This window comes from Bombina bombina, unplaced genomic scaffold, assembly GCF_027579735.1.
Source record: "Bombina bombina isolate aBomBom1 unplaced genomic scaffold, aBomBom1.pri scaffold_1072, whole genome shotgun sequence".
Taxonomy (NCBI): domain Eukaryota; kingdom Metazoa; phylum Chordata; class Amphibia; order Anura; family Bombinatoridae; genus Bombina; species Bombina bombina.
Genome location: NW_026513105.1, coordinates 29,309 through 42,392, shown reverse-complemented (window position 1 = coordinate 42,392; position 13,084 = coordinate 29,309). Strand labels below are relative to the sequence as shown.

At 42.2% G+C, this 13,084-nt stretch overlaps 1 protein-coding gene across 1 annotated transcript in view; it reads left to right on the top strand.

Annotated features, from left to right (window-relative positions):
* Positions 1-9,638, top strand: part of LOC128644710 (ATP-dependent RNA helicase DHX15) — a gene marked incomplete at its 5' end in the record, with an annotated part of 60,781 nt that extends 51,143 nt beyond the window's left edge. The window contains 1 exon segment of the mRNA XM_053697226.1: positions 9,097-9,638. Coding sequence (XP_053553201.1) covers positions 9,097-9,214 — 118 coding nt within the window.
* Positions 9,639-13,084: the final 3,446 nt, after the last annotated feature.

Sequence of the window (13,084 nt, the reverse complement as noted above, 5' to 3'; positions counted from 1 at the left end):
TATGGCCCACATGCAGTGCTCTGCGTTCCTTCACACTCCACTCGGGGTTATGATGCATTCGATATTTTTCCACGAGAGAAAAGCATTGCTAGAGGAATTACTGTTCTAAAAGGTTCCTTCATGTTACTGAGAATCTCGGCTTCAGATGGAATGGTACCTTAGGCGTTCCCTATATTTACAAGACTGTTTACCATAGCCGTCTCAGCTACGGAGGCTGGACAACATTTCTTAAGGGGGAAGGTGTAGTTTCACTACGAGAACTTCTATACCCTTAGAGCAGTGCTTTCCAAACTGTGTGTCGGCAGCAGTGTGTAGGTGTGTCCCTGCTTCAGCACAAATTTTTTAAAAATGTTGTTTCTTGGTTTCTGACTTTCCGCCTGCCTGCTACGCATATCACTTGGTTGACACGTGATTGATACCTAGGGGGACACAGATCATCTTAACCTATTGGCGCAGCTCAGTGGGAGCTGAAACTATTCCCATTGGCGGCACATTGGCTCGTGACTGCACGTGTAGTCTCCTTAATTGGCTCGGGACTGCATGTGTAGTCAGTGAGTGGGAAAGCAGTGTGTTTGAAGCGCGGGCAGTAGTCAATGGGACTCACCGAGCTCTGAGGGCGGCAGCTTAAATGCTGAGCTGAAGTCAGTGGGTTTTTTTTTGCAACTAGCTCCCAGTAGTGCATTGCTGCTCCTGTTCTTGATATATGGATAGGAAGTGGAAGCTTAAAAATGCTTGATGATGAAATGCGAGTGTCTTTCTAATATTTCACCAAATATTCAGAAATTGTGTTCACCCCATCAACCTCATACATCCCATTAAACTACCAAGTAGCTATTGGTGTTAAACTTTTTTTAATTCTTGCACATACATACTGCTACTTGTAAATACATTTCATTATAATATAATTCATGTATGTGTCCGTATCTCTTAAAACAAGTTAGTTTAACCTCCTTTTTGCTAGTACAACTGAATTACTGTGTCGCTAAATGATGTAGGTCTAAAAAGTGTGTCACCAACATAACAAGTTTGGAAAGCTCTGCCTTAGAGGATAGTCCTATGGAAAAAAAAAAAAAATTAGTATTGAGACACACCAGGGTTTACAATGGCAACTATCTGTGTACTTTGCTACTGTCACTAGTGTGACGGCATATTGGTTTGATGCGTTGTCTGATATTATTAGTCCGTAGCTTCCCTTGATATAATCCAGGACTGGATAAAGCTTCACATTGGCTAATTTGTTTATTTCATTTTTTTCCCTTCCAGTTCTCAAACTGGGAGCATAGGTGGCTCTGTTTCAGCTCTTGGGACCTTATGGTTAGAGCCTTGCTTTACTGATATATGTTCTAACACAAACACATAGCCTGCTGTTGCATCAAAGTCAGTATGGAGAACATGCCCCGGTCCGGGATTGGATCTTGTAGGGGGCTGACTTTCCGTTTTAGCTAGAGTTTGGTTTCAAGCTCAGCTGTTTTCCTCTGAGGCAGCTTCTGCTTTCAAGATTGTCTGAAGATCAGACAACAGGAGAGACATCCTTACACTGTGTAGGAGACCTCTCAGACCTGGGAGTAATTGTTCCAGTTTTAGTACTGGTACAGGATCTGGGGTTTCCGAGCGGGTTGTGGTTCTCGAAACGGGAATTTTCAGACCATTTTTTAAGAAGGGTACTGTCCTTCAGGATGGATACTATTGATTTGTTCCATTCCTCCCTTCATTCTAGAGGGTCAATTTATGACAACGGTGGATTAAAGGACAAGTGCCTTCATGTGCCGTTCACGAGAATCGTCTCCAGTTCTAGGGTTTCCCGTTCTGAATAAACACTTCCTGTTCGTGGTCCTTCCTTCGGTCTTGCCACTGTTCCGTGTTCTTACGGAGGCTCTGGGATCACTGTTGGTGGTGCTTCAGTTACGGGACGCCCTCTGGCTGATATCCTAGTCCGGGCGTCATCCTTACATCACGCAAGTTTTACAAAGACTTGGTGTTCTACTTCCCGTGATCTCACGGGTGGAAGGTGTCTTGGGAAAAGTGTTCCCATATGAATGAAGATTTTTCTGACTGATGTCAGGTAATCAAGTCTATCAATACTGGTCTAGTCCTTCAGTCCACTTCTCGGCCTTCAGTGGCTCAGTAGATAGGAGTAATCAGGCTGATGGTGACGGCAATGGACAATAGCCGGACAGATGGCTCAGCATGCTAAGGCACTGTGGCTGAGCTCTGTAACAACCCATGGGTTGCAGGTTTTTTTACCGGTGAGGTCCACTCAACCTTTCCTCCTTCCAAGGTTGATAAAATGAGCAGTGCCTTGTTCCCTTAAAATTCCGTTTGTTCATTCCACTTCAGACCTATGCAGTTAAGCACACTCAGGCAATGGAACGGGGACTATGCAGACTTGTCTCTTCATTTAACTCGATCAGGAGACAAGGGTCTCTCTTCTATGGTGGTCGTCTCTGGATCACCTATCCCAGGGATCATGATTTAGCAGTGTGTGGACTCAGGAGGAGTCTGTTCTTTTTATAGACTTCCTGGAACTGAAAGCGAGCTTCAAGGCTCTTCTGGTCGGGCCTCAGTTGGCTTCGGCCCAGTTTCATCCGTTTTCAGATGGTCATGTTGACGACGGTCTACATCAATCATTAGGGAGGACAAGGTGTTCCTTGACGATGGCTGAGGTAACAAAGATTATCCGGTGGACGGAGGCTCATTCTTGCTATCTGTCAACGGTCCACATTCCAGGAGTGGACACTTGGGAAATGGATTTTATGAGAAGACAGTCTTTTCATCCGGTAGAGTGGGAACTCCATCCGGGAGTATTCTCCAACCTGATTTTCAAATGGGGTCGGCTGGAGTTGGATATCATAGCATCTTCTGGGATACGGGTCTAGGGCTCCCTGTCCGAGCTGATAGCTGCCTTAACAGTTCTTTGGTCCTTCAGCCTAGAATATCTATTTCCCCCATTTGCGCTTCTTCCCGAGGGATTGTTAATATCATATAGGAGGAGGCATCCGTGATCCTCCTCGCTTCTGCGTGGCCTCACAGGATTTGGTATACCGATCCAGTGGACATGTCATCTCTGCGACCTGGACACTTCTGTTGAGGAAGGACCTCTTATTCAGGGTCCCTTCTTCCTCCCAAGTCTAGTTTTCTTTTTAAAGATATGATGAGTCCACAGATTTCATCCTTGTGGGAATATTGCCTCCTGGTCAGCAGGAGGAGGCAAAAAGCACCACAGCAGAGCTGTTAAATAGCTCCTCCCTTCCCTCCTACTCCAGTCATTCTCTTTGCCTGCGTTAGTGATAGGAAGCAGGTAAAGTGAGGTGTTAGTTTAGCTTCTTCAATCAAGAGTTTTTTTGTTTTAGGATTAGTGCCAGAGAGTGCTACTTTGTTCTGGGGTGTAGCCTAGTACATATCAGTCTCTACAGTAGAGCTCTGGTGGCTTTAGAGCTATGGGAACTTGTGGGATACAATTCTCACTGCGCCTCCCATTTTCAGCTGCCCCATATCCTTCAGCCTGAGATTACTGACTCAGCATTGCTTATCTCTCAGGCCAATGTGAGGGAGAGGACCTCCCAAGCTTGGGAACTGCCCTACTGCCAGGCAGTGTTTGAGGTAAGTGCTGCCTTTTTCTGGGATCTAAGGAGTCTGTGTTTCATTAGCACTACGGTACATATGGGGTTAATGGTAAACCTTACTTATGTGGGGACAGTTTCAGACTTTCAGAAAAGAAGTCTTTACTTGGGCAGTGATTAGGTGCAGGCACTGGGGCTGGAGTTATGTTGCTAAGTTTATTTACTAAAATGGAGGGCTCTGGTTTCACTTTAGTTTTTTCCCTGAGAGGGAAGCAGAGACTTGCAGCACACCCACAAAGGGCGGGACTTCCTGTTTTTTGGAGCATCTGCTTGTAGCACTATTTCCAAGCAGTTGCAGGTCTTCAGATGTGCTGTACTGGGGCTTATCTGGGCTAGAGCAGCATGTAGAACACTTTTCATGCGCTTTTAGCACAGATGCGGTCCTAGTTCGGTTTTTCTGGCAGGTTGCACTAAAGGATCGTTTCTACAAGGGATCCGGTAGCATTGGTTAAGGTAGGAGCACCTCAGCAGGTTGCTGTGGTGCAGAGGTTTAATTATTACTTACATTTTCTAACCGTTTTGTAACTACAGCAAAATTAGCAGTTTGCCAAGAGAGAGAAAAAAACGTTTAAATTTAAAGAGACAGTAACGTTTTTTGGTAATTTTATTTTGTTGTTCCCAGTATTTTTTCTGCTCAATACCAATATTTTATGTGAAAAAATGGACCAAGATGAGGTGCAAGCTGTTACATGTGCTTTATGTTTTGATGCAAATGTGGAACCACCAATCCCTTTCTGTCCTACATGTATTGAAAGGACTGTGAATTTTAGGGATAACATTTTTGCTGAGCCAATCTCCTCTCAGACAGATGTTGTTGTCCAAGAGTCCTCTGATGTGGGTCAATTTCTGCAGCAACTTCCTCCCCAAATGTCCCAAAAATTATCACCCTCACCAGCAGTGCTCTGCACGTCTACTGTAGTTCCTTCTGGAATTCTACTACAGGACATAGCTTCTCTTATGTCTGCTACTATCTCCGATGCTCTGTCTGCCTTTCCAATGTTGCAGGGCCATTGCAAGATGGCCTTTAGTGAGGTTTCTGATGCTGTAGTAGCTATCTCAGAAGTCTCTTCTCACAGATCTGAGGAAGAGGTTCCTGCTCTGGCATCTGAAGGAGAAATCTCAGATTCGGAGGAGGTGTTACCTTTGACCGACTCAGAAGTGGTTTCTTTCAGGTTTAAACTGGAACATCTTCGTCTCTTACTTAGAGAGGTTTTAATTACCCTAGATGATAGTGACTCCACAGTGATGGTTGTCCCCCCCCCAAAGTCTAGCAAATTAGACAGATATGAGGTACCTTCCTTTACAGATGTTTTTCCAGTTCCTAAGAAGGCCTCTGAAATTATTAATAGAGAATGGGAGAGACCTGGTATTCCTTTCTCCCCTTCTCCTATTTTCAAGAAGATGTTTCCTATAGCTGACTCAGTTAAAGAGGTTTGGTAAACTGTTCCTAAGGTATAAGGAGCTGTTTCAACCTTGGCTAAGAGAACTTTTATCCCTATAGAGGATAGCTGTGCTTTTATAGATCCGATGGACAAAAAATTAGAGGGTCTACTCATGAAAATTTATGTTCACCAGGGTATGCAGTGGCAACCGGTGGTCTGTATAACTACCGTCACAAGTGCGGCCGCCTACTGGTTTGATGCTCGCAGGCGAGACACTCCCTTGGACGAGATCCAGGACAGGATAAAGGCTTTTAAGCTAGCTAATGCCTTTATCGTGGATGCCACCCTTCAAATTAAGTTGGGGGCCAAAATTTCAAGCTTCTCTATCTTGGCTCGCAGGGCCTTATGACTGAAATTTTGGTCTGGAGATGTTTCATCTAAGCCAAAGCTTCTAGCTGTCCCTTACAAGGGGAAAACCCTGTTTGGTCCTGAGCTCAAAGAGATTATTTCTGACATTACGGGAGGTAAGGGTCACCTTCTCCCTCAGGACAAAAAGATTAGGCAGAAAGGAAGACAAAGTAATTTTTGTTCCTTTCGCAACGTCAAGGGATTCTCTTCCTCTTCTCCCTCAACTAAGCAGGAACAAGCTAAATCTAATTGGAGACCCGCCCAATCTTGGAATAACGGTAAGCAATCCTAAGAAAGATCTTATAGGTGGCAGACTTTTTTTCGCTCAAGCCTGGGTTTGGGACTTTCAGGATCCCTGGGCTATAGAACTAGTGTCTCAGGTATACAAGCTGGAGTTCAAAATTTGTCCTCCCAGGGGCAGGTTTCTAATTTCAAGGTTATCTGCAGACCAGACAAAAAGAGGCGTTCTTACATTGTGTAGAAGACCTTTTAGCTCTGGGACTGATTGTTCCCGTTCCTCCTCAAGATCAAGGTATGGGATTTTATTCCAATCTGTTTGTGGTTCCCAAGAAGGAAGGAACCTTCAGACCAATTCTAGACCTCAAGAGTCTAAGTTTCTCAGAGTGCCATCCTTCAGGGTGGAAACTATTCGTTCCATCCTTCCCTTGATCCAGGAGGTTCAGTTTATGACAACAGTAGATGTAAAGGACGCGTACCTGCATGTTCCCACAGGTTCTTAAGGTTTGCCTTTCTAGACAAGCATTACCAGTTTGTGACTCTTCCTTTCGGTCTTGCCACGGCTCCCAGAATCTTCACATAGGTTCTGGGGGTTCTTCTTGCGGTGCTTCGTTCAAGAGGCATTGCGGTGGCGCCATATCTGGGCGATATCCTAGTTCAGGCGCCGTCCTTTCAGCTAGCAAAATCACACACGGACCTGGTAGTGGCTTTCCTAAGGTCACACGGGTGGAAGGTGAATCTAGAAAAGAGCTCTTTAGTTCCTCATACAAGAGTGACCTTTCTAGGGACCATCATAGATTCTCTGTCTATGAAGATTTTTCTGACAGAAGTCAGGAAATTAAAGATTATCGTTACTTGTCGAGCTCTGCAATCTTCTCCTCATCCTTCTGTGGCCCAGTGCATGGAGTTAATAGGTCTGATGGTAGCGGCAATGGACATTGTCCTGTTTGCTCGCTTTCATCTCAGAGCTCTGCAGTTGGACATGCTCAAACAATGGAACAGAGCTTATTTGGACTTGTCCCCTCGACTTCTATTGGCACAGGAGACAAGGGAGTCTCTTCTTTGGTGATTGTCTCTAGATCATCTCTCCCAGGGAACATGTTTTCGCAGACCATCCTGGCACATTGTGACAACAGATGCCAGCCTTCAGGGGTGGGGAGCAGTTTGGTGCTCCCTAAGGGCTCAGGGGATATGGTCTCAGACAGTCTCTCTTGCCCATAAACATTCTGGAACTTAGAGTGATCTACAATGCTCTCCTGACCTGGCCTCAGCTAGCTTCGGTTCAGTTTATCAGGTTTGACGGACAACATAACGTCAGTGGCCTACATAAATCATCGGGGAGGAACAAGGAGTTCCTTGGCGATGACAGAGGTTTTCAAAATAATTCAGTGGGCGGAGGCCCATTCTTGTCTGTCGGCAATCCACATCCCAGGGGTGGACAACTGGGAGGCAGATTTTCTGAGCAGACAGACCTTTCATCCGGGGGAGTGGGAACTTCATCCGGACGTGTTCTCCAGGCTGATCCTCAAATGGGTTCAGCCGTAGTTGGATCTCATGGCATCCAGGCAGAATGCCAAACTTCCCAGGTACGGGTCGAGATCCAGAGATCCTCAAGTGGAGCTGATAGATGCTCTGGGGCCCCTTGGTCCTTCAATCTAACATATCTGTTTCCTCCGTTTGCTCTCCTTCCACGAGTGATTGCCCGGATCAAACAGGAAAGGTCTTCAGTGATTCTCATAGCAACGGCCTGGCCTCGCAGGATCTGGTATGCAGACCTGGTGGAGATGTTGTCTCTACCTCCTTGGAGGCTTCCGCTTCGAAAGGACCTTCTGATTCTGGAACCCTTCCATCATCCATATCTAGATTCTCTGAAGCGGACTGCTTGGAGATTGAACGGTTGATTCTAGCCAAGCGAGGTTTTTCTGACTCAGTCATAGACACTTTGATTCAGGCTCGTAAGCCTGTCACTAGAAAGATTTATCACAAGATTTGGCGTAAAAACCTTTATTGGTGTGAATCCATGGGCTACTTCTAGAGTAGAGTTAGGATTCCTAGGATTTTATCTTTTCTCCAGGAAGGATTGGAGAAAGGGATTATCTACACGTTCTTTAAAGGGTCAAATTTCAGCATTATCTATCCTGTTACACAAGCGTCTAGCTGATGTTCAGTCTTTTTGTCAGGCCTTAACCAGAATTAGGCCTGTGTTTAGACCAGTTACTCCTCCATGGAATCTTAATTTAGTTCTCAAGGTTCTTCTAGGGGTTCCGTTTGAACCTATGCATTCCTTAGATATCAAGTTGTTATCTTGGAAGGTTTTATTTTTGGTAGCGATTTCTTCTGCTCGTAGAGTGTCTGAGCTTTCAGCATGAGCTCCCTTACCTTATTTTTCATGCGGATAAGGTTGTCTTACGTACAAAATTTGGACTTCTTCCCAAGGTTGTTTCTGATCGGAACATTAATCAGGAAATTGTTGTACCTTCCTTGTGTCCTAATCCTCTTCCTAAGAAGGAGAGGCTCTTACACAATTTGGATGTAGTTTGTGCTTTAAAGTTTTATTTACAGGCAACTAAAGACTTTCGCCAGTTTTCCTCTTTGTTTGTGGTATTTTCAGGTAAACGTAGGGGACAGAAAGCTATGGCTGTTTCTTTCTTTTTGGCTGAAGAGTATTATACGTTTGGCTTACGAAACTGCTGGACAGCAGCCTCCTGAGAGGATTACGGCTTATTCCACTAGGGCTGTTGCTTCCTCATGGGCATTCAAAAATGAAGCTTCTGTGGAACAGATTTGAAAGGCTGCAACTTGGTCTTCTCTTCACACTTTTACAAAATTTTACAAATTTGATACTTTTTCCTCGGCTGAGGCGGCTTTTGGGAGAAAGGTTCTTCATGCAGTAGTGCCTTCCGTTAAGGTATCCTATCTTGTCCCTCCCGTATCATCCGTGTACTCTAGCTTGGGTATTGGATCCCATAAGTAATGAAGATATTCCGTGGACTCATTGTGTCTTTAAGAAGAAAAGAAAATGTATGCTTACCTGATAAATTTATTTCTTCTTAGACACGATGAGTCTACGGCCCGCCCTGTCCTTTTTCAACAGGATGTTTTTTATTGTAAACTTCAGTCACCTCTGCACCATGGCTTTTCCTTTCGCTTCCTAACTTCAGTTGAATGACTCGAGTGGGAGGGAAGGGAGGAGCTATTTAACAGCTCTGCTGTGGTGCACTTTGCCTCTTCCTGCTGACCAGGAAGTGAATATCCCATAAGTAATGAAGATGATCCGTGGACTCATCGTGTCTAAGAAGAAATAAATTTATCAGGTAAGCATAAATTTTCTTTTTTGATTCATAGTGTGCCTGCTGTATTTTACCTGTATCTTGTTTATTTCTTGTTTTATTAGAAATGTTTAGATATTACTTTTATGCTCTCACATTTATATCCTTCATCTTTTTTAGGTTGATTAAAATTGCTGCTCAATATTATGACATGGGCAACTTCCCTCAGTGTGAAGCAAAAAGACAGTTGGAGCGCATTATTGCCAAATTTCAGACAAAGGAGTACTCTCAGTACTGAGTTTTTTTTTTCAAGTTTGAGCTTGAGTGAGCTATTTGAGAAGATAAAAGAACTGATATCTTTTGTACCTTATGTGATGGTCCAGTGACGGCCCTGATTGGAAAAGCTTTTTAATTTCTTTCATTACAGTAAATATTACATTCTTATTTCATAAATGAAACATTTATGGCTCCCTTTTGTGTTGACACTAGAGTGTACTGGAAATGTCGATCAATGTTTTGCAGTTTGTTGGAAGTAGTTCTATATAACAATGTTATATGCATTTCTTTTGAAATGCCTGAAATGCTTCAAAAATGTGATTGCAGACCATGTTATGCATGATTATTGTAACTTGACATTCCTTTTAGAAGTTGTGAAATGTTACAACTTGTGCATCTGTAACCCTATACTGAGGCATTGGCTTCAATAAAGTCTATTTATACTAGTGTGTTTAATTTCTTTTAAACGTGAACATTTTACTTCTATAGATCTTTCTATGTATGTTTTTGGCACTTTACAATAAAATTTAAAATTGACACAGTTTTTCTCTTAGAATATCTTGAGTGTAAAGCAATGATTACATGGCATTGTGAAAAACAAGCAGTATATTTTTGTATAACATTTTTACTAACTCCTTACTAACTTACTTTAAATTTTCCTTCCCAGCGTTCTCAACAGAAAATGTTGCCAACCACGATGCCCCTATGAAGTAAAGGGGTGGGGGCAGTGTAATTCTTTGTTATATCTAAAGGATATGAAACCCAACATTATTCTTTCATGTTTCAGATAGAGCACACAAATTTGCTTTGTTCTCTTGCTGTCCTTTGTTGAAAAGCATGCCTAGGTATGCTCAGTAGCTGGGAACTAGCTTTTAATTGGCGGCTGCACATTGTGAGTTGCTTGCCAATGTTATCAGCTACCTCCCCAGTAGTGCATTGCTGTTCCATTCAAGAAAGAATACCAAGAAAAGCAAAATATGATAATAGAAGTAAATTGTAAAGTTGTTTACAAATGTATGATCTATCTGAATTATAAAACAATGTTTTTTGTGTTTCATGTCCCTTTTAATAAAATTCTGCTATCCCAAAGCAAATTTTAATAACTAATTTTAGCAGGGTGGTCAGAAAAATCAGTCAGGTGGTGGGCCCATTAAATGGATGTTAAACACGCAATACATGTGTATCTCTCTAATAATGGGTGCTGCCAATTTGGAACCTAGGTTACATTGCTGGTATCTGAAGAAGATGCAAACACATATTGGCACTGGTATGCAGTAAAATCTAGATTTCAATAGGGCGGCACCCATGACTACATGGACATGGGGCATAACCTCCATATTATGCTTTAAAAATGTATTTAGAATTATATTGTCCCTGTGACGAATCAAACATTTTCAATGTCACAATAGAGGTGTGGACATAAAGGGGTTAATAGCACACAGCTCTGGTTCACTTAACCTTGTAACTCTTCAAAAGGACCTTAAAAAGGACACCACATTAACCCCCAAATCCTGTCCACACTGCTCTAATTAACAATTTCTGCCACCACCAAAACTCTGAAATTAAAGGTGAGTTTTGTAACCCCCAAAAACTCGCACAATTTAACAATTAGGTAACGTGCCTTTTTATTTTTGTGTGAATTCAGATATTAGAGCCCAAAGACAGAATTAGGTTTTCAAAAATATCAATACAGGTTACACAGTGCGAAATTAAAAAAAGACATTCAAAATAATATACAGTTGCAAAGTTACAATTCTTTAAAAAGAAAATGGGACGTAAAAATAATAGAAACACAATATCCAACCTATTACCAAGTTCCTTTAGATATGTGGAAAACTGCTTTCTTCTACAAGATACGAGTTCACGGATGTCATCCTTGTGGGATATTATCCTCCTGCTAACAGGAAGTGGCAAAGAGCACCACAGCAGAGCTGTATATATAGCTCCTCCCTTCCCCTCCACCCCCAGTCATTCTCTTTGCCTGTGTTATACTAGGGTGAGGTGCTAGTTTTATTTTCTTCAATCAAGAAGTTTTTTATTTTAAATGGTACCGGTGAGTACTATTTTCTTCAGGGGGTTATAGAAGAAGATTTCTGCCCTGAGGTTGATGATCTTAGCAGTTGTAACTAAGATCCACACTGGTTCCCACAAGACTTCTGAAGGTAACCGTGAGACATCTTCAGTGTGGAGACCGGTTTAATGCTACAAGCAGCATTAAGGTATGTGCAGCCTTTTATTTTCTGAGGACACTTGATATATCAGAACTGGCTGACATTTATTTCCCTGTTTGGTAATGGGGTAAGCAGTAATCCTATTTTCTTTCATGTAATTAGCAAGAGTCCATGAGCTAGTGACGTATGGGATATACATTCCTACCAGGAGGGGCAAAGTTTCCCAAACCTTAAAATGCCTATAAATACACCCCTCACCACACCCACAAATCAGTTTTACAAACTTTGCCTCCGATGGAGGTGGTGAAGTAAGTTTGTGCTAGATTCTACGTTGATATGCGCTCCGCAGCAAGTTGGAGCCCGGTTTTCCTCTCAGCGTGCAGTGAATGTCAGAGGGATGTGAGGAGAGTATTGCCTATTTTGAATGCAGTGATCTCCTTCTACGGGGTCTATTTCATAGGTTCTCTGTTATCGGTCGTAGAGATTCATCTCTTACCTCCCTTTTCAGATCGACGATATACTCTTATATATACCATTACCTCTGCTGATTCTCGTTTCAGTACTGGTTTGGCTTTCTACAAACATGTAGATGAGTGTCCTGGGGTAAGTAAATCTTATTTTCTGTGACACTCTAAGCTATGGTTGGGCGCTTTGTTTATAAAGTTCTAAATATATGTATTCAAACATTTATTTGCCTTGACTCAGAATGTTCAACTTTCCTTATTTTTCAGACAGTCAGTTTCATATTTGGGATAATGCATTTGAATTAATCATTTTTTCTTACCTTCAAAAATTTGACTTTTTTTTCCCTGTGGGCTGTTAGGCTCGCGGGGGCTGAAAATGCTTCATTTTATTGCGTCATTCTTGGCGCGGATTTTTTTGGCGCAAAAATTCTTTTCCCTTTCCGGCGTCATACGTGTCGCCGGAAGTTGCGTCATTTTTTTGACGTTATTTTGCGCCAAAAATGTCGGCGTTCCGGATGTGGCGTCATTTTTGGCGCCAAAAGGCATTTCGGCGCCAAATAATGTGGGCGTCTTGTTTGGCGCTAAAAAAATATGGGCGTCGCTTTTGTCTCCACATTATTTAAGTCTCTTTATTGCTTCTGGTTGCTAGAAGCTTGTTCACTGGCATTTTTTTCCCATTCCTGAAACTGTCATTTAAGGATTTTGATCAATTTGCTTTATATGTTGTTTTTTCTATTACATATTGCAAGATGTTCCACGTTGCAACTGAGTCAGAAGTTACTTGAGGAAAATCACTGCCCGGGGCTGGAGCTACCAAGCTAAGTGTATCTGCTATAAATTTTTGGTACCTGTTTCTCCAGCTGTTTGTATTGCATGTCATGACAAACTTATTAATGCAGATAAAATTTCCTTTAGTACTGTTATATTACCTGTTGCTGTTTCGTCAACATTTAATTTTCAGAGTGTTCCTGTTAAACATAAGAGATTTTATTTTTTAAATCCATTTAGAAGGCTATGTCTGTTATTTCTCCTTCTAGTTTACATAAAAGTCTTTTAAAAACTTCTCTTTTTTCAGATGAATTTTTAAATGAACATCATCGTTCTGATACTGATAATGGTTCTTCTGGTTCAGAAGTTTCTGTCTCAGAGGTTGATGCTGTTAAATCTTTGTATTTGTTCAAGATGGAATTTATTCGTTCTTTATTTAAAGACGTATTAATTGCTTTAGATATAGAGGATTCTGGTCCTCTTGATACT